The following is a 27,891-nucleotide window of genomic DNA, read 5'->3' as shown; positions in this document are numbered from 1 at the left end:
AGCAATATTATATAAATATATATAATATAGATATAAATATACTTATAAATGCTATAAGTAAAAGGATCTGCCACGTTGTCCCAAGCACATGGAGGGATACCAAAATCTATACTATTAGTTAAGCAGAGGTGGGGGGCGGGTGCCACGTGACAACCCCCCACCTCCCCCACAAAAAAAAGGAGAATGCAGGGGGCGGGCACCCGCCCCTCGTAAATATCGCGCCCGCCCCGATGCTAGGCGCGGAGCGGCTAGTAATTATTGCTAGACTACAAACTAGAAATTTGCGGAAAGCCAAATTTGATTAAATAGAGAATGAAAAGGACTCGGGGGGAAATTTTGTCCTCTCTTTAGACTCTTGTAAGCTGTACCGACTACCGAGGGGATGCCAAAATAATTATTACCATAAACTAGAAATTTGCGCCAAGTCAAAATTGATTAAATAGAAAATGAAAAGGACTGGGGGAGAAATTTTGTCCTTAGACTCTTTCACAGAATAAGAATGGATGGATGCGTTGTAGATCTTCTTCTGAAAGCGAGAGACGACCGAAAACTTCAAATGAAACTGTCGCGGTTGAGTGGGGAACTCGGGACGGCGAAACACGCACACACAAGAAGAAGACGAAGAAACAGAAGACGACGACGAGAGAGAGAGAGAGAGAGAGGTGGTTGCGAAGTCAGCAGCACACCCACCAACGCATCACCAATTCGAGCAGAGAACGGCAGACCAGAAGGCCATCGCCAGTCATGTTTCATCGTATCAATTGAATCCCGGCTATGGCGGATTCCTCCTCACCTCGTTGCTGTTCGTCTTCTTCTCCTCGTCGCTGCTTGTTTTGCACCCGCCTCTCCCCGTACCTCCTCGTCTCCTTCTTGCTCCTGTTCTTGTTCCTCTTCCAATTGGATCTCGTGCCTCAATTCCTGCCGCCGCATGTGAGGTATTGGCAATCGCAGGTCTCGCGCTACCTGCGGCACTTCGGTACCTCTCCATCGCCGCCTCTGCTGCCTCGCTCAGCATGGCGGCCACCTCCACCACCTCCTTCAGCATTGCTGCCTCCGCCACTGCTGTCACAGACGGATCCAGCCCCTCCGGTCCCTGCCAATGCATCGAATCACACCACCATAGAATCTGCGAAGCCTCGAGTGGCTATCTGCCTCGTTGGTGGTGCTCGTGCTTTCGAATTGACAGGGCCTTCACTGAGAAAATACGTTTTGCTGCACGCCACTCATCACTACAAGGCGGATGTTTTCCTCCATGCTCCCCTGGACAGGGACTCTTATAAGCTCAACATTCTCAAGGACGTGCCAAACCTTGCAGATTTCCGGATTTTCGTGCCTCAGAATCTGCCCGAGACTAGAGTGGCAAGGGATGTGTTGACGTCAAGTAACTCTCCTCACGGGATTCAGGTAACCTCTCAAAATAAAAGATCGGAGGGAGCGAGGGAGGAATGTAAAGGGGGGACTCTGCAAATTATGGACAAAAAAATAAGGGTTTTCTAGAATTTTCTTACTATGTGAGCAAAGACACTTGACTAAGAAAGCAACCAAATGGATAGAGAGAATCGGGCCTGGTACTGTATTTGGCATGGGAGAAAAGGGCGCTCAAGAAGTCGGTACTTGCATTCAGTATGCAAAAGCATTTCGTCTCTTCATGATTGGGTTCTTGAGGTCACAAGTTGTTGGATACTAGCGGTTTGATGTAGAATCCTCCAATGGAAGTCACATCATCGATCGAGAGTGTGTAATTTCTATTATTGACCGTGTGTATGTTCTATGATCTACATCCCTAGGTGGTCATAGAGCCACAGCTGCACCCTAGCATCTTATAGGATGCATTGATGGCCAACTTTAATATGATGCAGGGCCATTGATGCATGAATCACCAACTTCAGGGCATCTACCATAGTGAAGTCCTTGAATGGGAGAGTAGCCGCAACAAGCTCCTGCCTTAATGCTGAGGTCTGAAGGCCTATATACCTAACCATGGTGTAGCTGTCATGCTGCATCTCACGGTATAGCAGTCAAGCTTAGTGAATTTATGCTTCTCTCAAAGCGATTGTGAAGAAGATTCTCGATTGCCTTGTAGATAACACAAGCCCATGTATCAGTAATTGTTTATCACAGATGCATTCACAAGTAGCAAGGGAGAGTGTTGTGTTTCACTTCGTGTGAACTATTGCCTCATTTGTTTTTTTTTTTTTGGGAGGATCGAGAGGCTAATTTTGTTTGACAAGAGGCTCTAGCACATAACAGGTAGCCACATGCCACGCATTAGGAGTTTGATCCCTTTATAGGAACCACAATTGGGTGTTAGATCCATGCCCTGTGAGGTGCAAGGTTGTTGGTGTTTGACTGGCCTGTAAGATGTAACTTCCATTTGTTGGACTAATGTAGACTTAGTACCAAGGGAATTGGTCCCAACTTGACTAGTTAAAGAGACTACCCATGTCCCGTGCATTCCCCTATATAAAAACACTTTATATGCATTTTTGAGGTACTTCTTATATCACACAACGCAAAATATTCCCTTTAATTGGAAGTATATGTACACTTGGTTGTTGTAGGTCACAAAAGTTAAATCACTCAATAGGATAGCTTTATATGTAGACTTTGTACAATGTAGAGACAACTGCCCCATAGCTTGTTAAGCAAGGCTAAATTAGGGCTCAAATAATGTTAACTAATAGCAAATCTATGGCCCAGAATTTTAAAAGTTTCAGTTTGGATCCTTGCCCAGTCTCTACCCTGCCAGTCTTCCACGGCCACTGTAGCCACTGCACATCGTCTCCAAGACAAGCATGACATCAGAGATATCATTTACCATGCCATTGTTCCTGCTCAAAAGACAGGTCCTACTACCTTCTACTGCTGGCTGCAATCAAAAACAGTATCTTGCAACCTCTGCTGCCTAACAACTGCAAATTGTTACCCACGCTGCTGTTTCAGACTGCCAAGCAACATCCTTCATCAAAGCGAACCTGTTTGCTCCCCAAGCAACATCCTTCATCAAAGCGAACCTGTTTGCTCCCCAAATGCAGCTGCCATTGCCTGGACTCTTGGTAACAGCCAAAACATAGATCATTGACTCCCAAACACATATTTTTCCCTGCAGTTCGACATCCCTACCTCAGGTGCGCTTTAGCTGATCACATTTGGTATCTGTACAAGTGACACTCACTCTATCCATGTTCATGGGGTCATCCGACTCTACCTTCAGTAGCACAGAGCCTGGACTCTCTCTTTGAGCATCCTTGACTGTGTGTGACCCCATGACCACCCTTTGGTTTGAGCCTTCAGCCAACTTTCAGCTTCTAGAGTAGTTGGCATCTTCACCACCCCTCCTTGTACCACATTGTATCACCTCAGATCTATTGTACCTATTATTTCACTTCCATCTTCATTGTACATTTTTCCCTCAGCTTATGTAAAACCAAAATACATATATATTATATTATCCCCCCGCCCCCCCCCCCCCCCCCCCAAAGCTGAGTGGTTGAATAACTACATTTGGACCTTGGATGTGGAAGCTTTCGTACTTGTCCAAGTATGTGAACTTACTCTTGGCTCTAGTCATGATGGAGATTGCATTATGACATGAGCAGGACCTTGAATTCATAATTCCCAAGGTTAGAAATGTGGAACTTTCAATTAAGGGCCAAAAGAGTGGTTTTGAACTTGAATGTGCAAGTTTGGATAGCCTATTAAGTTTAAATGTTGGGCAGCCCATTCGGAACTTTTGAGCAGGCCATTTAATATCAAATAAATCGAATATATAGTGGGATGTTGCATCATGCATGGATTAAAAAGAAGAGAAAACCTTCTCTCCTATTCAGGTTGCATGCAAGCTGAGAGCCATTTTGGGCTGAGAGAGATTGGGGCCCTTTGTGTGGTGTTGTCAATGACTTCCCTTTGTGCCATCTTTTTGCCATTGTGATATAATAGAGAGATGACCCAGTTGCAAAAGCAGGACTGGCAAATCCAGCTCCGCTGTTTTTGGTCTCTTTGTGTCTAGCATCTTGCTCCAAAATCATTGGTACAATCTCCTCCCATGTAATGGTGTCTTGAATCCTGGAAGTAAGAAGACTCGTATAGAAAACATTATATTTTGGAGATGGAAGGTGTATTAAAAGAGTCACAGCCATGTCTCAAATGATATCTTCTTGCTGAAGGATGGAAGCTAATCCTATATCTTCTTCATTTTGTTGATATGGCCTTCATGGTCAAGGAATCATCAATATAAAGCATTCTGAGTTTCCTCTTGAGGGCAATGCGATGGGCAAAGGTTAGAACCTGGTACAAAGAAGAAAACCTGGTCTGGACCCTTGCTGTAGAGTGTATTCTTTTGACATGAACAAGGACGAAATGATGGTAGCCCATAAAGAGAAAGGAACGGGCTTGAGAGCGGAGCCTATCTCAAAGAGCTGCCTGATTGATAATTGATTTAATATTGGAATCCACCACTGGATGATGGATGGGGTGGTGACAAAGTCCTATAAATGAAGGTCTCTAAGATGCATTCCACTTTTCAAGACCTAAGAGAGTAGTTGGAACTATCTAGATGATCCTTCTTGGGTAGCATAGAAAGATCAGGCACTTGCATAGAGGGTGCCATGGTGGCCAAGCCTCCTTCTATAGGAGTCCTCATAGAAATGGGGGGGTGGGGGGGGGGGGGGCCAAGGCTGTGTATGCTCCAACTTTTGGGAATAGTAAGAGTGATGATCTCTGTTTAACTGATGATTGAATCTCCATTCTTCTCGTTGATCCTCGCGATCTTCTTGATTGTGACGGTCTTTGCAATGATCTATTTGTCCAACGAGAATGTCGCTTTCTTCAAAAGCACAATCAGAGGTTTGTTGGTCCTCATCAGAATCCTCAAGCCAGTTTAAACTAGTAATCCTATATCCTTTGATGTATTTGCACAAAAACACAAAGAAACTCCTTGGGCTATGATACCAAGTGACGACCAACCCCAGCAGCTGGCCAGTTTTGGGACTTTTCTGCTATTTAAAGCTACCCCCTCCACATTTGGCTTATCATTCCCTTCAATAGGTTTCAGGAGCACACTTGTCTCTAGCATTCTCCTCTACTTTTGGTGCTGTTGCCATCATTCTCAGCCTGATCTGCTGCCTTCACTGATGTCTTGTGTTGCGTGTAGGGACTGATCAGTCCACACTGTTGTATTCAGCATTCATCTTCAATGCAGAATTCTTTCTTCCTTCTATTGTTCTCTCTCTCTCTCTCTCTCTCTCTCTCTCTCTCTCTCTCTCTCCGTCTTTGTGTTTGTGTTCTTCCATTGCATACTCTCACATGGTATCATCGCCAAACGAGAGGACACTTAAGTGATTGGAGTTGAGGCACCCCCCCCAAACTGCAACACAGCCATCCACATCAGAGTTTTGTTGGAGGTGACAGTCTCCATCAGCAAACACAACTATTCTTGGTGCAAGCGATAGTCCACAACAACTTGGCGATAGTCTACATCAGTGTTTTGTGCAAACACAACAGGTTTTTGTGCAGGTGACAAGTGATCTCCTCCAGGTACATTGTTTCTATTGTAAACCTATAATAGATTTCATTGTTTAAGGGATGTCTTCAGTAAATGCAGCTTTTTTGGGTATTTTGCAAGTCATAGAAGATGTCTTATCACCAGTTTGTAGACTTTGATGTTTGAGAAGATGAGTATTCTCATCATTTCTCTGAAAGGCGGTGAGATTATTGTGATGATTCTCGCGAACACCGAGAAGAATGGAGGTCACCAAGTTTGTTTATACAACAACCCTCTCCTCCCCCCTCCCTCTATGTTTCCCAGAAAGCCCATCACCTTGGACTTAAGTTGCCAATGTCACCCTTAGGACAGATGCCCGTACTTCCTTCTCCCAAAGAGGATGGCTTGGATGGCTCTAACTATTCATTGTGGTCATGTAAGGTGGAGTGCATTCTCGACACTTTGGGAGTTTCTTTCCCATCATGTACCTCGTCCTGTGGAGGATTCAAAAATGGGATCAATGATGGATCGTGCTACCCTATGGGATTGGCTTAACTCTCGAGTTAGATCTTTTCTTTTTATGAGCTTACAGGATTGTGTCCTAGTGCATGTTCATAGGTGTGGAAGAAGCTAGCATCTCTCTACCACCAAAAGACGTTTGTCCACTGTGTTGAGCTAAAAATGCTTTAGCTTTACTAAAATAGCCCCAAAACATGCTTAATTAATGAAGAAACCTTGTTTACTTTAAAGAAATGCATTTCTAGAGAGTGTCTATGTCCCATAAGCACAAACCCACTTGGGAAGGACCCAAACTTTTTATAAATAAGTATGTTGCCCTCCATTCAACCCTTAATCTCCTTTTTTGCAGGTTTCAGGTGTTTTTAGCTTGCTGCCTACACCCCTCTCGTGGAGGACATTGCAGTCTTAGCTGTCCCTTCTGTCATCTACAGTCTAGCGCCTGTTTCAAGCTCTCCACCTCCCGTTTGCTGCTGTTTACAGTAGAGTAATTGTTGCTGATCACTCTCCATTTGGAAAATAATCTCGTTTTTGCAGATTTAAGGTATTTCAGCTTGCTACCCACACTCGGGACGTGGAGGACATCGCGGTCCAAACTGGCCATTGCTGTCTATAACAGTCTAGTGCCTATTTCTAGCCTACCACATACTGTTCGGAGCTGATTTCAGCATACTGACTGCTGCTGCTGGTTTTTCCCGCGTTTTTAGTATCTCTCTCCTCACCTACGTTTTTAGTCTTTCTCTCTCTTGCATTGCGATTTGTATATGACATACTCTCTAGTTCATTATCTCTACCGTGACACTTCAGATACAGGAGTTCGAAGTTCAATATTCATTCACTACATAGTGTGTTTACTGCATGAGCATTGTATATTCAGTAATTATATAATTTCATTTATTCACTGTGTTCATTGACTTTGAGTTACCGTAATCGTAACTGTGTTCTTTTATCAGTGTGTGCTTTGTCGTACGATTGTTATTTGTGTTTTTGTGTTAGGGTATTTCTTTACACACCGCATATCCCTTGAGAAGAAGTTTCGAATGCTCAGTGCCGATGATTCTCCTTTCATGAAGGACCACATCAACAAGTTGGAGGACACGATAGATGAGCTTGCATCTCTCGGTCGAACTATATCTTTTGAGGACATGGCCATGATTTTTTTGACTTAGTTGCCATCTCCAAAGTTCGATGTATTCTATATTAGTCTTTTTGACTTTGAGGACTTGTGATACTCTTCTTTGTGAGGACCTTGCTCTACTAGTCTTGGAGCCTGATAAGCTGCTCAAAGATATAGGTACTAGTGGATTCGGCTCTACAAAGGCTTTTATAGTAGGTTCAGGGGGAGGGAAGAAGAAGGGGAAGCCATATGCTAAGAAATAGAAGGACGATTAAAAGGATTCCAAGAAGAAGCTTAGGTACCCCCATTGTGGTGACTCATCTAGAGGAGAAGTGATGTTAGAAGTAGCCTCATTTGAGGCTCAAGGAGGGGTCCAAGGATTTGAAGGCTCCACTTACTACCTTTGAGTCCGTGTTCATCCACTTGTTCGAGGTGGAGGATATAGTTCTTGCTTCCTCTTCTGAGGAGAAGCCTTGGCTCGTGGATAGTGGGGCCTCTTCCCACATGACATACCGCCGAGATGACTTTAGGATATGAGATCTAGAGTGGGGATCTGTTACCATTGGTGACAACTCTTCCATCCTTGTGCGAGGAGTGGGAACCGTTCCCCTATTGCTAGATCGACATACTTCTTTGGTCAAAGTCCTTTATGTACTAGATTTGGGCTTTAATCTCGTTTGTTTACGGTCTTACACAGCTAGGTACTCTAGTCATTTTTACCTAGGATGCATTCACCATGGAGGATGCATCTACAAGAGTTGCTCTTTGAATAAGTACACAGGAGGGTGGACTTTACACATTCATAGCCCTTGCTGCATGATCTTCACACAAGCTTGAAGTACTTTCGTATACTTGTTATGGACGTTTAAACCTTGATGCTATACGATGGACTTCTTGAAATAAGATAGTGGAGAGACTTTTAGATTTCCCTCCTATTCACACTCTTTGCCCCAGTTGCTTGAGGGGCAAGCAACATAGACAACCTCATCCATAGGTTGCTACTTGGAGGGCTTCGACACCGCTCAAGTTCGTTCACACCAACCTCTGTAGACCTATGGGCATGGCCTCTCTTGGGAAGGCCAAGGGTCTCATTTTCATTGTGGATGACTTTAGTCGCTATGTGTGGCTCTACTTCTTGGAGTACAAGAGCGAGGCATTCTCACACTTTTGTAAGTTGAAGGTGTTTGTAGAGACGTAGATCTCTTTCAAAGTTTGTGATGTATGAGCAGACTATGTTGGCGATGTTAGAATTTGCCGATTCTATGGGCAGCGCCCAATGTAATTTGTGTGGTGTGGACACTTATTAAAGTGTCAATGTAAGTTGTGTACACCTAGTGTCTTAGAAACTTAAAGTAGTGACACTAGGCTCTAGAGTAAAATAAACCTAACTCTAGTTAGTTGGTGGAAGGCTGGTTAGGTCAACCCTTGACCTAAACATAAGTTGTACTTTCACTCTATCTTTCATTCTAGCAAGTACACTCCTCTTTTTGGTTCAGCTCACTCTTGCTGTCATAGCCTCTCCTCTCTCTCTCCATAGCTGGCTGCCATTTTCCAACAGGCGATTTTTGCTCTAACATGTTTTCTCAGTTCTGCAAGGATTACGGTATTTGGGTGGAGTATTCTTGTCCAAACACACCATTTGAAAATGGTGTGGTGGAGCGCACCAATCGGACAGCATAGAAGTCTCCCCCATTCTCTTTGAGGTGAGGCCGTGGCTATTGGAGTACACATCCGCAACAGGTCCCCTACTTTGACATTGAAGGATATGACTCCTTGTGAGGCTTTCTTTGGGAAGAAGCCTTTTGTATCCCACTTTCGCATTTTTGGGTGTGAGGCACATGTCCATGTGGACTATGTAAAAGAGTGGGGATAGATGGGTAGGACATGGGGTTAGCATGGGAATACTTGGTTACATTGACGAGGTATTTAATGTGTTGAGAGACCGAATGAGGTCATCAATTATCAATAATTAAGTCTATTTTTACCCTTCCTTCCAGCTTTCATGGCTTTCCTTCTCTCTGTCTCCCTTTCCGAGTCTTTTTCTCTCTTATGCTAGCCTTTCTCTCTCTTCTTCTCTCATCTTCTCTCATCTTCTCCCTCTTTCTCTCTCCTCCCTGCAGTCTCTCCCTTGTCTCCTCTCTCCTAGGTCTCCTTCATTACAGTGGGTATTAGAGCCTCGGTCTTTGGTCCCTTCTTCTTTTTCTTTCCTCATATCTAGTTATATTTTACAAAAAAAAAACCCTAGTCAAACAGTTACAGCAGGGACAGGAGCTGTAAGAAGCTTTAATGGAGTACCACAAGGTGCTGGTAGCCTTTCTTGGAGATCTCATAGGAGCCATGGCCCAGTTGGAGGTACTCAGGTCAAATTTAGTAGCTCGTTTTCATCTTTGAGGTAAAATTTTAAGGGTTCTTGGTTGAAGGAGGCTCATAGGACTTGGAGAGAGTTTTGAGTATAGTTACTTTTCGAGGAGAGTTTTCTTCTTCATTCTTGAGGAGCTCCCATGGATTCTTAGTAAGAAACCTCCATCTCTCTTCTTCTTCTTCACTTCAAGAACTCTACAGGAGTCTTCCTCAGCTATCCTAGAGCATTTTAAGGACCGTCATCAAGTGCTACAGGTCAGCAGGAGATTAAGACAACACGACATTGTCAGCCTGTTTGCACTGTCTTCATTTTCCTTGCTGTCCCCAGGAGGTGCTGCTGCAAAAGGAGACAAGAGGCCTAAATTCAAGGAGGCTTGAGGAATTGAGATCATGCTGAAAGTAGCCTCAGAGGGTCTGGAGAGAAGAAGCTAGAAGTCAGCATGCTTGGGACTGTTGGAAAGGGGCGGCCTGCACCAGTCTATATCATACAAATGAGGGGGATTGCAGAGTACAGATACCCTGTGAGAGGTTGGTGAAGTCCCAACCAAGTTGCACCTCTCATCCTCAAGCATCTCTCCTCAAGCTGCATCATTGCGCCAAGCAAGCCTGCAAGGCACAGGGAAATTAAGGCTGGCTCAATGAGCTTGAAGTCAGCTCTGTCATGAGCAAGGGCTGCTTCTTCAGCAGTGTCAACAAGTGCAGGATTAAAGATACGAGCTATTTGCAGATTGCCACTATTGTTGGGGATGCTGGTGCCCGAGCAAATGCACAGCAACCAAAACTCTTTGTTGGGATGATATTTAATTCTTATCTTTGTAGAGGCACTGGCTTGTATGGCCTGATTGTGGGAATTATTATTTTCTCTCGAGCTGGGCAGTCCAGAGAATCCATCAGCAGTCCTACTGGCTCAGAATTCTTCCCATACCTCTATCTGATTTCACATTTGATGAAAAAGCCGCAACCACATTCTCACTCTGGAAGCCACTAAATCCCACACCATGGCTTTGACAAGTATTACCGGGTGCCTGAGGAAAAAAATCTCTGCTTTCACTAATCACGGAATCAGAGCCTTTGTTGGTTATTACACTAGAACTCATGTGGCCCAAACCAAAAGAGCTGTCAATGTCTCCATACTTCAGTTTCACTGCAGCTGCCAAATTGACCTGCTCCTTGTTGCTCCCAGATGTGTCACCATTGACAATGGTCGAGCCCAACACCATTGGAATAACTTTCAGGTTCACTGAAAGTCCCCTTGTCAAGAATTTCTCTGCGTCTTTTGCCTTCTAATGCATCTGGACTTACAATGATATACTTCAGAAGATCTGGGAGTGAAGCTAAATCTTTATTCTACTCAAAATCACCTGGCATTGCTTCACTAAGTGAACTTCTCAGATGAAAACAGTCATCCTTCACAGGGAGGACACTCCTTTCCTCATCCTCTGTAACTTCACTAAATGATGCAGCAATGTTGAAACCATCTTTAAGAGATAAACAAGCAAAATCCTTTTTAAAAATCCTAGTCCTTGGTGAGTCGTGGCCTAGTTCCAGCCGGACATCTCCTGTAGGATTGTTGTGTCAAACTTGAATTCGATATCAATGACTTTATGTCTGCATATCACTGTCAAGAAAGGTGTCATGAGGACATGTATTTTTGAAACCTCACTTAACATGTGGATTAATTTTTAATCACATGATTAAGCAAGTGTTGCACATGTGAGGTGCAAGTGGGGTTAGAGTAAATAGCTAAGGACCGGAGAAAATCACGGGATGTCAAAGGCAAAAGTTGCTATAAGTTATGTTGCACAGGTACTTGGTGGTATTTGGTGTTAATTGTTGGCCTAGGTCATTCATTTGGCCATAAGTGTTAGTTGGTGACACTATAGATGTGGTGTTTAATGGTACCTAAAACCGATCTAATGGTCAAAGATGGCACAGAGAGACTCGGGAGTGGAAGATGCCTAGCCAATTTAATTATTGGTCAGTTAGATTATTTTTTTGGACACTGAAATAATTATTAGATTAATTTTCAGTAATTAAAGGCTGAAAATTAATATTTAATGATGGATAATGTTGGAAAAACCGTTTGGGAAGGTTGCCACTTGGCAAACTTGCCCATACAGGCTTGTAGAAGGCTGAAGAAGAGGAAAAATGAGATCATTCTTGCTATAGCAAATGTGGGAGAGCTATAAGTAGCCATGGCCAGTCTATTTTCAGCCATTGTAGCTAGCCACGAGTGTGTTTTGAGGAGGCGATTGCAGATTCGGACCCTCCAGAGCTGGGCGATTGCATCCATGTATAAGGTGACAACTGATTTGGATGTCTCAGCTGTAGGCGACATCATTTAATGCTGTTGTGGCAGGGCAGCACTGCATTTGACCGATTTTCAGTCATTCTTTGAGACAAAACTTTGAGTTTTCTCTCTACAGCTTTCTCTCTCATCTCCCAGCCATTTCATAGCCTTTCTCCGAAGATCCCAGCATTTGGATCCTTGAAGGTTGAGAAATTGCAAATTTCTTTGTTGTAAATTCTACGTTACAACAAAAATTAGGGTTTAGCAGCAGCCTTGAGAAGCGTGCCAAAAATTGGAAGCTCCAAGGCTTGGATTTTTTAGGGCTGAAGGTGAATTTCAGCTAAATTCAGGTGGAGTAGCCGACCATTGAATTTGGGGCATTTCCATCGTCTATGAAGTGGGTGAAGGCCAATTAAGTGCTCGAATCAAGGGGCAAATCAGATTGAAGACTTGCTGGTCACTTTGGATAGCAAGGGGAGTTTGGATTGCGAAGGGGATGGGGAGAATCCCATTTTAAATCAATTTCTTCAATCAAGCTAAAGAAATACCGAAAGGGGCACCAATTTTGGGGCCAATTCGGTGTGCATTGTCCAAGATTAGTAGGTAAATTTGTTTTTTTCAGATTTGCATTTATTGTTTGTTGCTGTAATTAAATTGTAATCAGGGATTTACCACCCATCCACGGAAGGAAGGCTGGTTTCAAAAGGGACTTGCATTTAAATTATCAACCAAAAAGTGAACCTGTGGAGCAGTAGATGATGACTTTCCTTGTGATACACATGTAGGCACATCCTTTTGCTGAAGAAAAGGTTGTGAAATTGGTGGATGAACTGCTACACTGTTTGGGGTCCACCTTGTAGGTAGCATTTGTGCTACACCATCAGTTGCCAAGTTTTCAATATTTACGCTTGACATGGGTGACTCTGATTTCCCACTGCTTGTAGAAAAAGATGTAGGGATGCAGTTCTGAATGTGCGTATCTAGTTGGTGCGACCATTTCAAATTACTTGGAAGTTGAAAATAATCTGGCCACTGACCCCATTGTCAACAAGCCATCTTCAGGATGGTTCTTTGCATTGACATGTACGTGTTCTACTCTTGCAACTTGATTAGAGACAATGTCAGGGTCTTCTTTTGTTGGAAACAAAGGCAACATCTTTGAAGGAAGTGAATCTGAAGTAACTTGTACCCAGAAGGCACTGACACTGGAGGTGTCCATGGTTCCTGAAATGGCAGATAAGATGATCCTGATGGAAGATAATATTGGCTTTTTGGCTGGTGAATAGGATTGTCATTACTTGTGCCATCACCTTTTGACCACATAAATTTTTGGAGAGGTATTGCTGGTGTTTGGAGTTTTTTCCACTGTTCTTTTGGAAATGGCTTGTGTCCTGAATGGCTACTATGTAGACTGTTGCTTTCTAGTGGACTTGGGCATGGCACACATAATTTCATCTCTGCTGTTGCCTAGCTGAGGTAGTATTTCATCTTCATGTGTGCTTGCCTCCGAACCAGCAATAACCAGATCAAAAAAAGTTCTAGCATATTGCTTTAAGTGCTGTTGTGCAGAGAATCTTCCATTGCTGTAAGGGGTGGAAAGTGTCAGAGTGAAGCAATGCGGAAGCGAATGACCAAGACAGAGAGTGAATAGAGTGAAAAGAGAGAGAAAAAGAGATAGTGAAACACTGAAAATCTGTAGTGAAGAATGCTGTATAAGGATGCAAAAATATACACGGGTGTGGAGAGAATGTTTGCGTATGTCTCTACCTCAAAGATCTCAGTCTCCGTCATCCTCGAGGGTAGTCTTCACGGTCTACAGCTTGAAGATTGGGAGCACAACCTGAAGATTGGGAGCACAACTGAGGACTGCAAAAACTAGGGCCAATAAATAGGCCAGCAGAAAATGCCATAAAATACCAGGTTGACTGCATTAAATACAACTGATTGCTGTTCGACCAGTCTGTCCCACTGCCATGTCAGCTGCCACGTGTTGCATACCACGTTAGCTGCCACGTGGCACTCCGGCTGCACCTCACTTGCTGTACCTGTTGTATTAGTTGCTCCTACTGCTCTTGCTTGTCTAGGGAATGTCTAGCTCTAACCGCAAAATCCTTTGAGAAGCTTGCCAATGCACCATCTTGGGTTCACTCGCGAGCCCGTTGGCCAGCACACCTACATCATAACATCAGTCAACACGAGTATTCAGAAGCCAGATGAAGAAGCCAATCAATTGCCTATTATGGGTAGCATCCGCCAAAGGAGAATTGAAATGAGCTGTAGCCTTCCAATTCGGGTCCATAGGAGTCGTAAGAGACTTGTATCCCTCCATCTCTCACGTAGTCAAGAGCTCCTGTATATACCGTTGCTGAGAAATAAAGATCCCTCTTGGAGTCTGATAGATCTCATGACCTAAAAAGAAGTGAAAAGTCCCATATCCGTCATCTCAAACTTCTCATGAAGTGTTAAAACAGCCTTTGTCTGCTTGACCATTTGAGTATGATCACCTGTTAGAATCAAGTCATCCACATAAAGGACAAACAATACACGACCTCCATCTGAGATGTGTACATAAAGTTGAGGGTCAGCTTTGGAATGCCGATATCCCACTTTCTTTTGGAAGAATGAGTCAATATTCTCATTCCAAGCATGAGGAGCTTGCTTAAGGCCATAGAGAGCCTTTCTCAACCTGTACACCTTACCATCAGAAGAACCAAAGCTTGGAGGTTGCTTAACATAGATCTCCTCCTTCAACTACCCATTCAAGAAGGCAGACTTCACATCCAACTGATAGACCGATTAGCGTTGATGGGAGCCAAGGCAAGAATTACGTGAATAGTTATCCGAGCTAGAGGGGCAAAAGTATCATGGAAATCAATGCCTGGGCACTTGCAAAACCTTTAGTAACAAGGTAGGCCTTGTGCTTGTCCAACATGCCATCATTACGATACTTGGTCTTGAAGACCCATTTGACTCAAATGATCTTTTTATGGGGAGGCTTTGGTACAAGATACCAAGTACCATTCCTCTCAATCGACTCCAGCTATTGCTCTATCGCTCTCTGCCATGATCATGTTGTAAAGCCTTCTTTTTAGAGGTGGGATCCCAATTCTACATGACATGAGTCATCAAACAATAATTAGTATAAACAAGCTTGGTATGGTATGCTTGGTTCCTCCGAGAATGCCGTAGGCCATCATATGGCTGCCACTTCTTAGGGACCCTCTCAATCCCTACATCACAAAGAGTGTCATGAGCCCAATGAGGAGGAGGCGGAGTCTCACCTCGTTGCACTCCATTTGCCAGAGTTTCTAGAAGGTCCACTAATGGCGGGGGAGCAATTGGTGAATCTGGTGGCTAAGAACTGAGCTCCTCATTCGAAGAAGAGGGTAGGCTCTAGAGGAACAGTCATTAGCACCTAGCTATCACCGGGATCTCCAAGAACAGGGTGTTTCTCACCCCCCTTTGAGGCTGGATGTTACCAGCCTTCCTCCTCAGATAGGGTGGTAAATAACCTGATTAAGCACTATTTACAGTAATTAACAAATTCACAAAAATGAAATGGACACTTTACCATATAATCTTGGACATTGGACATCTTGTTGGTCCCAAAATTGGCGCTCCTTTTGGTATTTATTTAACTTAATTAAAGAAGAAGTTAATGTACGATGGGATTCTCCCAATCCCTTTCGGTATTCCAACTTCCCTTGCTGTCCAAAATGACTAGCAAGTCTTTAATCTGATTTGCCCCTTGATTCGGGCAGTCAATTTGCCTTCACCTGCTTTGATGGAGATGGAAAACGCCCCAAATTCATTGATTTGCTGGTCTCTCCACCTGAACTTGACTGAAAACAGCTTTAGCCCTGTTGAATCCAAGTCTTGGAGCTTCCATTTTTTGGCACGCTTCTCGAGGTTGTTGCTAAACCCTAATTTCTGACTGCAGATCAAGGTTTATAGCAAAAAAATCTGAAATTTCTCAGCCTCTAGTGATCTCAATTTTGTAATCTTTGGAGCAAGGCTGTAAAAAGACTGGGAGATGAGAGAGAATGCTGAGGAGAAAGAAAATTCAGACTTTCTTTGCCAAGAATTGAATAAAATCTGTCATTTACTGCTGCTACCTTGCCTCAACAGCATGGAGATGCAAAGAACCGAAGAAAACCAGCCATTTACTGCTGCTACCTTGTCTCAACACCCTGTAGATGTTGTCATCTGCTGTTGATTGGTCTTCTCCTGCCCCTGGCTGCCTCAAAAGGTCCTCCAATGGCTGCAAATCAGATCAGCAGCATCTCCTCCCTCTCTCTTGCAGAGACTGAATACATTAAAAATGCCTCTCTCTAGCCTCTTAAGACGTTTTTAGTCTTGTATGGGCATTTTTGACAAGTGGTAGCCTTTCCAAAAGATTTTTCTAGCATTATCCATAATTCAATATTAATTTTAAGCCTTTAAATACTGAAATTTAATCTAATAACTATTTCAGTGTCCTGAAAAATAATCTGACAGGCCAATAATTAAATTGGCTAGGCAAGTTCCATTCTTGAGTGTCTTTGTGCCATTTTTGACCATCAGATTGGGCATTAGGTTTCATTAAACGCCACTTCTCTAGTATCACCAACTGACACTTGTGGCCAAATGAATGACCTAGGCCAATAACTGGTACCAGATACCACCAAGTACCATGTGTGGCATAACTTACTGTAACTTTTGCCTTTGACATCTCGTGATTTCCTCGAGTCTCGGCTCATAAATTTACTCTAATCCCAGTTACACCTCATATGTGGAACATTTACTTAACCATGTGGTTAAAAATTAATCCACATGTTAAGTGAGGTTTTAAAAATACATGTCCTCATGACACATGAACCTCCACAAACCTAACATCACGACTCGTGTAGACATCCCGCTTAATGGGATCATACAATCGGTAGTCTTGAGATTGTGAGCTATAGCCCATAAACAGCTGTTTTTTGGAAGCCGCTTCAAATTTGTCATGTTGTGTCTTTGGGATGTGAACATAGATATCGCACCCAAAAACCCTGAAATAAGAAACATTTAGCTTAATCCCAAAGTACGCCTCATACGAAGTCATATCAACATTAGCGGAAGTAGGGGAACGATTAAGGATGTGAACTGCATAGCCATAGCCTCAGTCCATAGACACTGAGGTATTTGACGATACTCCATCATGGTACGGGCCATCTCAATCACATTGCGATCCTTTTGCTCCAATACGCCATTCTCATGAGGGGTGTTTGTATTGGCAAATTGCTGGTGAATACCACGATCTGCACAAAAACGAGCAAGCTCATTAGAAACAAATTCACTGTTCTTATCTGATCATAAGGTCTTCAGCTTCCGTTCGGATCGGTTCTCCTCAAAGAGTAACCGATCCTTAAAGTTGGAGAAAACCTTCGACTTTAGCTTCAAGAAGTAAGCCCATGTCATCCTGCTATAATCATCCATAATTAGTATTAAATACAAGCTTCCTTTAAGGGACTTGGTCCTCATCGGTCCACAAAGATTGGTAGAAACAAGCTTCAAGGGTGCAGAAGACCGTCTCGAAGCCTTGCTGGGAACAACATCACGAGTCTACTTTCCATAGATGTAGGATATCCAAGGCTGCTGGCTTACCATAATATCCAGCAAACCTCGAATAAGCTGTCCCTTGGATGCCTTCTGAAGATAATAGTTGAGGTGGCCAAACTGAGTAAGCCAAAGCTCGGATTGAGTTTGTGAGGTAAGAAAAAGAGAAGTCAAGGCAAAAGAAGACCACAACTCATAGACCCCATTTTCCTCGTATCCTGAAGAAAGAACCTGTCTTGATGCACGATCAAGAATTCAAAAAGAATCCACATCAAAATTGACCAAAAGACCGAGGGCACAAATCTTGTGTACTAAAAGGAGATGATATCTCAAGGCCGGCACATAAAGTACCTTGGATGTATGGGCACCACCTCGCCCATGCCTCTGTATAGGAATAGATGAATTGTCACGAATGAGAATTTGGCCATGCGAAGGCCGCAAATGGGCAACACCTGCCGAAGAAGGAGTCATGTGCCGTGAGGGACCACTGTCAACAATCCACTCCTGAGTGTATGTGGCCATCAATGCAGCATCAGAAGCCGGTAGGGTCGAACCCTCAATCACCTCCAAGTGGAGGAAAGCAGTTGATGAGGGAGCAGCCACCGCTTCGGAATCCTTTGAATATTTCTCCTCCTTCTCCTTGTTGGGGCAATCCAGTGACTTGTTTTGCCACAGATGTGACAAGTAGACTCCTTTTCTTTGTCTTTCTTGGATTTGTCCTTCTTCTTTTGGTCCTTCCCCTTCTTGTGAGAGATTGACCAACCAAAGCCTTAGATTTAGAAGCAGTGGTTCCTTTCAATTGCTCCTCTTGGTCCAAGACCATAAGAACCAACTCTTCCCACCGAAGAGTCTCAAACTACCTTGAAGCAATCAAGGCAGAATTAAAACCACTAAATTGAGGTGGTAAGTGTGAAAGAAGAGTTATCGCTATGCCTTCAGAAGTGATCACCTTCCTTGCATTTTGTACCTACATCTGAAGCTACCTCGGCTTGTTAATATGCTCCCGCATAGAAGATGACTTGTTGACACTTATGGTTCGTATCTACACTTCCAAAGAAACTTGCTTCATGACGGTTATAGGATTGTACATATGATCAAGCTCCAACCATATCTCTCGGGCCATCATCAAATGCTCAATATGAGGGTCAACAACTGTAGTACATGAGATAAATAAAAATGGGTAAATGCGAGCATTGAGTTTATCCCAATGTGTCTGAGCCTTTGCTAACTCCACCTTATTCACTAGAAGAGAGTCTGGACTCGTCTCGTGAAGGATGATGAATAGCCTCCATAACAAGCTCTGCTAAATCATAGGACTTCAAAATGGCAAGCATCATGATCCGCCATATGCGGTAATTCTTGCCATCGAGCTTTTGATCTGATGGAAGAGCCAGTAAGACGAGCACCTTTCGGTCCATGATTGCTTGAAACTCTGTCTCGGCCTCGGAAGACATCTTCACCTACAATGCTTGCACAAAACACAAAAAGTAGCCTTCTCTGATTGTTAGAATACAACTTGCTAGGACTCTTGACCGCTCGTTCCGCTCCTCCTTCATTCGCCAGATGCGATGAAAAGGTAAAATCTACACTTGAAGGCCCAAAATGCAGCCTTCTTCCTTCTCTAACAGCAAAAAAACAGAGCAGCTTCAGTAAATCTTCTCCTTCTTCGCATGCCCACGCCCACACTGGCCTCAACTTTGTTCTGATGCATAGCCCTCCTACTCGCCCTTGAACGTTGAAAACTCAGCCCTGTGTCGTGCTGAAATCTCCTCTTCAAATGAATCCACCCTAGATCAGTCCTTCAATGCTGTGATACCATGTCAGAGTCCTCGAAGATCTCAGTCTCTATCAGCCCCGAGGGCAGTCTCCACGGTTTGCAGCCTGAAAACTAGGAGCACAACTGAGGACTGCAAAAACCAGGGCCAATAAATAGGCCAACAGAAAATGCCAAAAAATACTGGGTCAACTGCTGTCCCGACCAGTCTGTCCGCTGCTCTTGCTGCTCCTGCCTGTCTAGGGGCCTGTCTAGGGAATGTTCAGCTCTAACAGAAGGCAAGGACAATGGATCTTGAGATGACAGCTGCTGCTCAGCATGGAGATGCTCTCTTTGGGCTATGAGCTGTGCATTGTAAAGCTGTTGCACTTTCTGTCTTCGACGTTCTTGGTCTCATGCCTGAAGGGCGACTTGCAATTCTAGGAATTGTCCTTTTAGTGTCATTGGAACGTCCTATTGCAGTCTTTACAGCAGCACTGGCAGGCAAATGGCTTTCCCTCTGTCCATATCCACCCATCTGAGCATTTCAAGGTTTGTCTTCCTTATGCACGACATTGGCTTCTTGATATTGGATAATATTGTTTGGCAGTGTGTTTTTTAATATCAGATGCAAAGGGAGTAGTAGCTTGCAAATCATTTACCAAAGATGTTGGAAGCAAGTTGGATATTTCAGAAGAACTGAGTGGACTCTTTGACATCTGTTTCAAATTTGGAAAAACATTTGCAAGAGCAATTCTGCCTCCTGACATACTACTTGAGCTGCAAGACCCCCTGCCTCCACAGGCCATTTCACTGGATCAAAGAATCTTGGTCTACCTTCAAAAGCCAAATTATTGAGCTTGCAGACCTGGATGCAGCAGTGCACACGATCTTCTTGAGCGCGAAATGTTATCACTGCATAAAGACTTGCGGCCAGGAATTGATGGGCCAGCTCTTGAAGCTTATCATACAAGGATTGCAGCCAGAAAATTCAGATTTCATCGAACATGAATAGGCTCCTACTCTCATGCTGGTGTCTCAATGACAGATCACAAAGCGTGGTTCTGAATTGCCAAGGAGCACTTACTGCCGCACTGAAGATTGTTGCACATACTGTGGAGTAGGAGAAGCTAGCTAGTATAGGGGTTGCAAGGATTGGAAGGTAGACTGATTTGATCTATATGTGCTACAAAAGAGCAGGAGCTATGGCCTGAGATGCATCGTATGGAACAATGTATGGTGCCTTCAGTATGAATGGCTCCTTATCCATCAGCAGTGAGCTCCTCTCACTAGTGTGGAGGACATAGCTAGTAAAAGAGACTCTCATTGTGAGATCCTAAGGCTAGACTTGCAACTCTACTGGAGGTGTAACTACTTATAGACTTGCTTGGCAACCTAGCCATACCACTCCAAAAAATGGCAGAAGACAGTGCTACATTTAAATTGCCGGTTTTCATGGAGTAAACGTTTGCTGTTGCATTTGTTTCTGCCCAGAAAGTATACCATCTCATTGTTGAAGGGCATCAAGCCTTCATTGGATCTAGAGGTAAATCAGTAGATACTGCACCCAGGCTGAATGCTCAGGGTGAACCACTCCTGTAGCTTAAAATTGGAGAATTGGAGCACTTGAATGCTGAGCTAAGGGTGCTGGACTTGCTGTGCCACTATTTTCATTCAGATCCACTCTACATACCTAGCAAGGTATGGAGAGGGGGGCACTTGTTTTGGCTGGAGTGACTCCGATTGGGTAGGTGATGTGGCTTTGCGACGATCCACTACAAGTTTTACTTTCTCCCTTGGATCAGGAGCTATCTTGTGGAGTAGTAAGAAGTAGCCTATTGTGGTGCTTTCTTCTATAGAGGCAAAGTACCATGCCCTTTGTTTGACTGCTATGAAGGCCATGTGGCTCCGTCGTATGTTGGTAGAGATTGACTTTCTTTAGACAGGATCCACTTAGTTACGTATGGACAACCAGAGTGCCCTAGCTTTGGCTAAGAACCCTGTGTTTCTTACTCACACGAAACACATTGAGGTTTAGTATCATTATGTTTGAGAGGGGATTGTGGATTCTAAGTTATCGGTGGCCTATTGTCCCATGGAGGAAAATGCAGCAAATCTCTTCATGAAGCCTTTGCCTAAGGATTTCATGCTTCATCACATGAGGTTGTTGGGTCTTTAGACACTCCTAGGATATAAGAGGGGGGTGTTAGCCTGCCTATTTTAGGGTTTGTCAAATTTTCATCTCTTGGTTGTGACCTCCTGTCAGAGTTTGATGGAGACATAGAAGCTCTAAGAGTTTATGTGCTTTTCTTGCGTGTTTTCTAGGTTCTTCAGTCATTTTGCTGCCCTTTGTCACATAGTGATCGCCATGTTAGCAGTGCGAATGCCACATCGGCATCCATACTGCCACATCATCATTTTTGCAGCATTATTGTGCATTCAAACTTCATTTATTGCAGTCGCTAGATTTCTAGTGGTAGGTCGGCCATATTTTTGGCCCCTGCTTCTGTTAGATACATCCAGATGGAGCAGTGAAAGGCTCGTCCACCCTTTCACAATCTGCACCTACGGTACTACCATCCCCCTCAAAACCATGAGCATGGGATTCGTACCTCCTTCAAGAAATAAAGAAATTGTAGGCAAAGCTTTTTAATGTTAAGCAAAAAGTAACCAAGAAAGATGCACACATAGCAAAGCTCTAGCTGCAAATAGAAGTAATGTAGATGGAGCAACACACAAAAGTGGATTCCACACCACCACTTGAGGTAACAACCCCATCTTCACCACCAATAAAGTTCACATAAGAAGTTTTATTAGTCATCAAGGAAAAGGAAAGGGTTGAAAGAATTAGACATACATTAGAGTCGGTGTCCTCCCTCTCGGGTGGGAGAGAGTCACACTTCCACAAGAAGAGCAAGGAAATTATATTGCTAGCACAAATGTACTCAAGGAACCATTGAGAAAGGTCATCCCATTTGTGGAGTTGGGAGATCCAATGTTAATTGAACTAGAGGGGAAGCAAGCAAGAGTTGGGTACTTTGATTTGGAAGAGAAGGTAAAGGTCATGAAGCTGACCAAGTTATTAGCGGGGACATTAGTGTGGATATCAGATGAACTAATACCACTCCAACTCAAGAATAGAGCAGTAGAACTTAGCAAAGTTAGAAAATCTAGGAAGGAAGGGAACTTGGCAGTTTACAGAGGAGGGAAAGCTATCATTAAAGAATTCCTTGGGAAAGCCCTTGGCAAAGGGGCAAGTCTTTAGTTTTCACCTCTCTTGGCTAATGGATCATTTGTAATGTAGCGGCAACTCTTATGAGTCATAAGAGTTATTTAAGTTCTCAAAATTTTCTTTTTCTTTTTATTTTACTTTCGTCTATATACCGATGACCCAAAGTGGAATATAAATGGAGGGATCTACGTCCCAAAGGTCGAGTTTGGCCTCCAACGGACATTAATATGATTTTCTTTCTTTCTTTCTTTCTTTCTTTCTTTTCTCTTCCTTTCTCTTTGTGTTCATGCTCTTCTTATGTTGCTCACTCTCACAGATTCTGCCAACTGGCTGCCTTCCAAACAAGTTTCAGCAAATTTTATTTAATTTTCAAAGTTATTATTCCTAAAAATTAACATAGTCCTTTGTCCTTGCAAAAAAAAGGTAGTGCCAATCCACAATAAAATTGGCATTTATTGATTCTTGAACTGGCATTAATTTGTTAATTAATGCCTACTTTCTAATGTCACCACTAACATTTATTGACCAATTGAATGCCTTGGGCGAAGGTTGACACTAGACATCCACTAGTACCTGACCAGTAAAACTTATTACAACTTTTGTCTTTGACATCTCCCACAAACTTAGGGTCTTTGGCTCGCCATTGTGACTTAACTGACTTGCACATCATAGTGTGCATCTCATATGTGCACACGTTAATGCCTAAGCCAAGTGCTAAGCAAAGCATTAAAAATACATCTCCTCATCACAATGTAGCAAGAATGCTAAAGATTTGATGCCTAAGTCCTAAACTCCCTTTCCTTGGATGAACCTCAATCTTAAGTCTAGGTGGTAGAACATTCAGAAAAAGAATAGATATTATACCGACTGCTAGTGCCTCTGTCATGTGGACGAGTGTTGTTCCAGGGCCTAAGATAACCCTCCTAAACCTCCTCCAACCTTGAGCATACCCATGGATAGCCAAGCTAATATCCCTAAGCAACCAAGAGTAGGTCCTCTTGCACAAGTACTTTTCATGACACTTGAGGGCTCACCTAATTGGTCTATGAGACTTCCTACAGACTTTGGTTTCCAAGCCCATTTGGTCTCTCTTCTAAGAAATCACCATGAGGAGTCATATACTCACTTTCATTGGTAGAGATCCATCGATGGAAGAGTTCAATGATAACCCTTGTCGTGAGGACATGTATTTTTTGAAACCTCACTTAACATGTGGATTAATTTTTAATCACATGGTTAAGTAAACATTGCACACATGAGGTGTGACTGGAGTTAGAGTAAATTTACAAGCTCGGGACTTCAGGAAATCACAGGATGTCAAAGGCAAAAGTTGCTATAAGTTATGCTGCACATGTACTTGGTGGTATTTGGTGCCAGTTGTTGGCCTAGGTCATCCATTTGGCTATAAGTGTTAGTTGGTGATACTAGAGAAGTGGCGTTTAATGGTACCTAATGCCAATCTGATTGTCAAAGATGGCGCAGAGACACTTGGGAATGGAAGTTGCCTAGCCAATTTAATTATTGGTCAGTCAAATTATTTTTCAAGGCACCAAAATAATTATTAGATTAATTTTTCAGTATTTAAAGACTGAAAATTAATATTTAATTATGAAAAATGTTGGAAAAACCATTTGGGAAGGTTGCCACTTGTCAAAAATGCCCATGCAAGATTGAAAAACGTCTTTAGAGGTTGAAGAGAGGCATTTTTATAAATTTAGCCTACAAGAGAGAGGGAGGGGAGATTGCTGGTCTGATTTGCAGCCATTGGAGGACCTTTTGAGGCAACCAAGGGCAAGGGAAGACCAATCAACAATAGATGACAGCATCTACAGGCTGTTGAGATGCGGCAGCAACAGTAAATGACTGATTTTCTTTAGTTCTTTGCATCTACAAGTTGTTGTGGCAAGCCAACAGTTGCATTTGACTGATTTTTAGTCATTCTTCGCGACAAAACTTTGAATTTTCTTTCTCTATAGCTTTCTCTCTCATCTCCCAGCCATTTTGTAGCCTTGCTTTGAAGATCTCAGCATTTGGAGCCTTGGAGGCTGAGAAATTGTAAATTTCTCTGTTGTAAACCCTAATATGTAGCAAAAATTGGGTTAGTAGTAGCCTCGGGAAGCGTGCCAAAAACAGGAAACTCCAAGACTTGGATTCAAAAGGGCTGAGGCTGTTTTTAGCCTATTCAAGTGGAGGGACCAGCAAATAATTGAATTTGGGGCATTTTCCATCTGTATCAAACCGGGTGAAGGCCAATTGATTGCCCGAATCAAGGGGCAAATTGGATTAAAGACTTGTTGGTGATTCATCACAGCAAGGGGAGTTGGAATACCGAAAGGGATTGGGAGAATCCCATTGTAAATCAACTTCTTTTTCAATAAAGCTAAAGAAATACCGAAGGGGCGCCAATTTTGGGGCAATCGGGTTTGCATTTCCAAGATCAGTAGGTAAATTTGCATTTTCAGATTTGCATTAATTGTTTGCTGTTGTAATTAAGTCGTAATCAGGGATTTACCACCCATCCATGGAAGGAAGGCTGGTTTCAGGCCTACTTGTAAGCTAGCTTCCTTTTAGGCCTTCTAGTCTAAGTTAAGCTAGTCCATCCTTAGGCTAGTCAAGCAACTCATTCCATTGCTCTTTACACTATCAGGCCATAGGCTAATTATTGCTTTAGTCTACTCATCTAGTCAGGCCAATAGGCTAAGTGAAGCACTGGTAAGCAAGCTCTCAGGTGTCTCTTATGACTACTTTGACACTAGTCACCTCTAATTTGGTATAAAAACCTATGGGAGAGTACATCATGGAGGTTCTCTAGATATGGTATCCTTGGATAGAGGGAGATTGGAGGTATTGTGGCTGGTCATCTGAATGTTGATTACCGTGGTGGTACTGTATTCGTTCTTATGCTTTAATTATGGATTCCATTGCGGTTCATGAGTTTTCTCCAAGTTTTTGTTCTCCTTTCTGTTCATTGTTCATTGCGTTTTGTTGTGTGCCTTATGTTATTGGTTCCACTTTCATAGTGCATATCAAATGTCATGTGGTAGATCCTGATGGTGCTTCTAACTGCTGCATTCAGCTGATTACAAGTCCCATACTTCTGTGTTTTCTATGGCATGTGGCTGCAATGTGTTATGGTGTCTGTTTGACTTTTTTGTAAGATAGCTCACCAGTGGCTGCAGTGTGTTTTCTTCAGACTAGTAGTGCCAGTGACGTGATTGCTAGTGTAAAGGCCTGCATTCATCTACTGGCTGTCTCTGTTGCTGGTTGAAAGTGAAGGTAGCTTGTCAGCTGGTGGGTTGCATCCTGATTTTTTGCTGGTGTTGTTTAGCTATCAACTCAGATTGGTACTCGTCTTCTGCTGCACACTCTTTTTTTAATCATTAGCTTTGCACCAAAAGTATCTTAATGTGAAGCACTGGTAAGCAAGCTTTCAGGTGTCTCTTGTGGTACTTACATGCTGGGCTAGCATTTCGGTTAAGGACTAACATTGCACGAATCTACTAGTCCTGATTGGGCTTGTGACACGAGTCTGCAATGGGTCCATCTTCTCTCCTGGTTGAGCCCTACTTTGACTGGCATGGACGTTTCCCATTTTAGGCCAAGTTGTGGGCAGCCTTAGATACTTCCATGGCGGTCGCTTCTCTGAGTAGCTCTTCCAACCACTTTGGCAAGTGTCACCATATGCCACTGCCAGTACCTTTTTTCCAGAGAGACCACTGGCAGTACCTTAAGCAAGGAGCTTGCTGATCCTTGGATTTTGCCTCTTTGTTTTGTTCCTTTTCAGTTTGCATCATTGGGCCTAATGTTGAGCTGTTACATGTTCATGAGAAGGCTCTTATTAGGTTAAGTGACCTCTATCTATTCCTTTTTGCAAATTAACTAACTACCCAGTATTGAAAGAAAAGAAGAAAAAAGACAGAAGATTTATGGATGGAATGGGGAGACAAAGGGAGGTAAGGAGGGAGGGAGTTGTGGGGAGAAGGAAATTGGGAGGGAGTTTTGCTTCATGGCAAAGGGGGGGGGGGGGGGGGGGGCGGAAACCAGGCTGTCGTTTCTTCACTGACACCTCTTTATATCTATTGCAGGGTCTGCTGCAGTACTTCAATCTTGTGGAGGGGTGTATAAATATGATAAAGCACTACCAGACAAAGCACAATTTTGTCTATGATTGGGTCATAAGGACACGTCTGGATGGATTTTGGAGTGATAATCTACCATTATTAGAGGAGATGGGTGATACAGTTTATACGGTTCCTGTAGGCTCTCAATTTGGAGGATTAAATGACAGGTTGGGCATTGGAAACTGGAAAACCAGTCAGGTTGCTTTATCAAGGCTGTCTCTTCTTCCTGTTTTACATGAACATGGTTTGAGAGGACTCAATTCTGAAACCTCTTTCAAGCAACAGTTGAAAGTTCGCCATATAAGGTATAAACTAAAGACATTTCCGTTCTGTGTTTTAAGTCATAGGACCTATGGCTGGCCTCCTGGTCGTTGGGGAGTGCCTGTGCTTTCGATTTCAAGCAAGGGATCCTTGAATGGAGCTAAGTGTAGGCCATGCACTCCCGTGGCTACTGGAAAAACAGCTCAATCAATGATAGATTCTCAAGAGAAATCTTGGGCTTGGATTGGGAGTGATGATAAGCCAGAATTGTGCAATCCAACAAAAGATTGGGAGGAAAATTGGCCGACAATTTTTGACAATGTAGTAGGATCTGAGTTCTCTGAGATTAGGAGGGCGATTGTAAATCAAACAACTGGTGTGTGTATAAAAGAATTTGAGGAATTGAGAAAACAGGTGGAAATATGGGATGGTCCATCATCAGGTGTGATATGTGAAAAAGGTTTGGTGTCTTGAAGGTATTCTTTTTATCAATGACCTGTACATGATTGAAGCAGCAGCCATCCTGGCAGGCAACCGAAAGTATATGATCACTATGCCCTGCTCCCATGATTCAGGATGGCAAGAACTGCAGACATGAACAACATCTTTTCATGGCTGTGGGAATCGGTTCATGCATTGTGCTCGTAAACTAGGAGTGGGCAATAATGAAGATCAAACCCCTTGGAATGGTTGTAACTGCAGTAGAAGTTTGAGGGAAAATGCTCTCCTATATTTTTAAGTTAGAAGCTCCTGCTGCATTTTTGGAGAAGAATTGCTCTCACAGGTGACTTCCATTTTTCTCTTCCTCAAATTTTGAATGATCAGGGTCAATTTTTGCATCTACAAGATGTAAAGACCCTTTCTAAGCTGGGAAATTTTGATTGCCATATAGTTTTCTCAATATCTATATGTTTTTGGCTTCTGACATAATATTCACAGCTGCTAAGCTCAAACTGTTGAACCTCCCTGTTGCACTTATTTCTCCACTGTTAATTTTATGAAATATTACTAGTTTTTAAACAATAGTTAACAAGTATGAGTCATAAATTACTGCATGGTTAAAAAGGTGACATCACAGATATTCTTAGTATTAATGCCAAGAAGGAAGCCTTCATACAAGATCTTTTGTGGGTATGCTTGTTTACTTGCAACTAAATAATGCATTCGGATGGGATACTGCA

General features: G+C 43.0%; 1 protein-coding gene across 1 annotated transcript; it reads left to right on the top strand.

The window, feature by feature from the left end:
* Positions 1-532: 532 nt before the first annotated feature.
* LOC148024318 (uncharacterized) lies at positions 533-27,675 on the top strand. The gene is made up of 2 exons (XM_087693940.1): positions 533-1,404; positions 26,414-27,675. Exons 1-2 carry the CDS (start codon positions 775-777, stop codon positions 27,182-27,184), a joined length of 1,401 nt encoding a protein of 466 aa, XP_087550066.1. The 5' UTR covers positions 533-774; the 3' UTR covers positions 27,185-27,675.
* Positions 27,676-27,891: the final 216 nt, after the last annotated feature.

The sequence above is a fragment of the Lygodium microphyllum genome, chromosome 15 (assembly GCF_053477565.2).
Source record: "Lygodium microphyllum isolate KBCC chromosome 15, Lygodium_microphyllum_v1.1.10, whole genome shotgun sequence".
Classification (NCBI taxonomy): Eukaryota; Viridiplantae; Streptophyta; class Polypodiopsida; order Schizaeales; family Lygodiaceae; genus Lygodium; species Lygodium microphyllum.
This window is presented reverse-complemented; position numbering and strand designations above follow the sequence as displayed.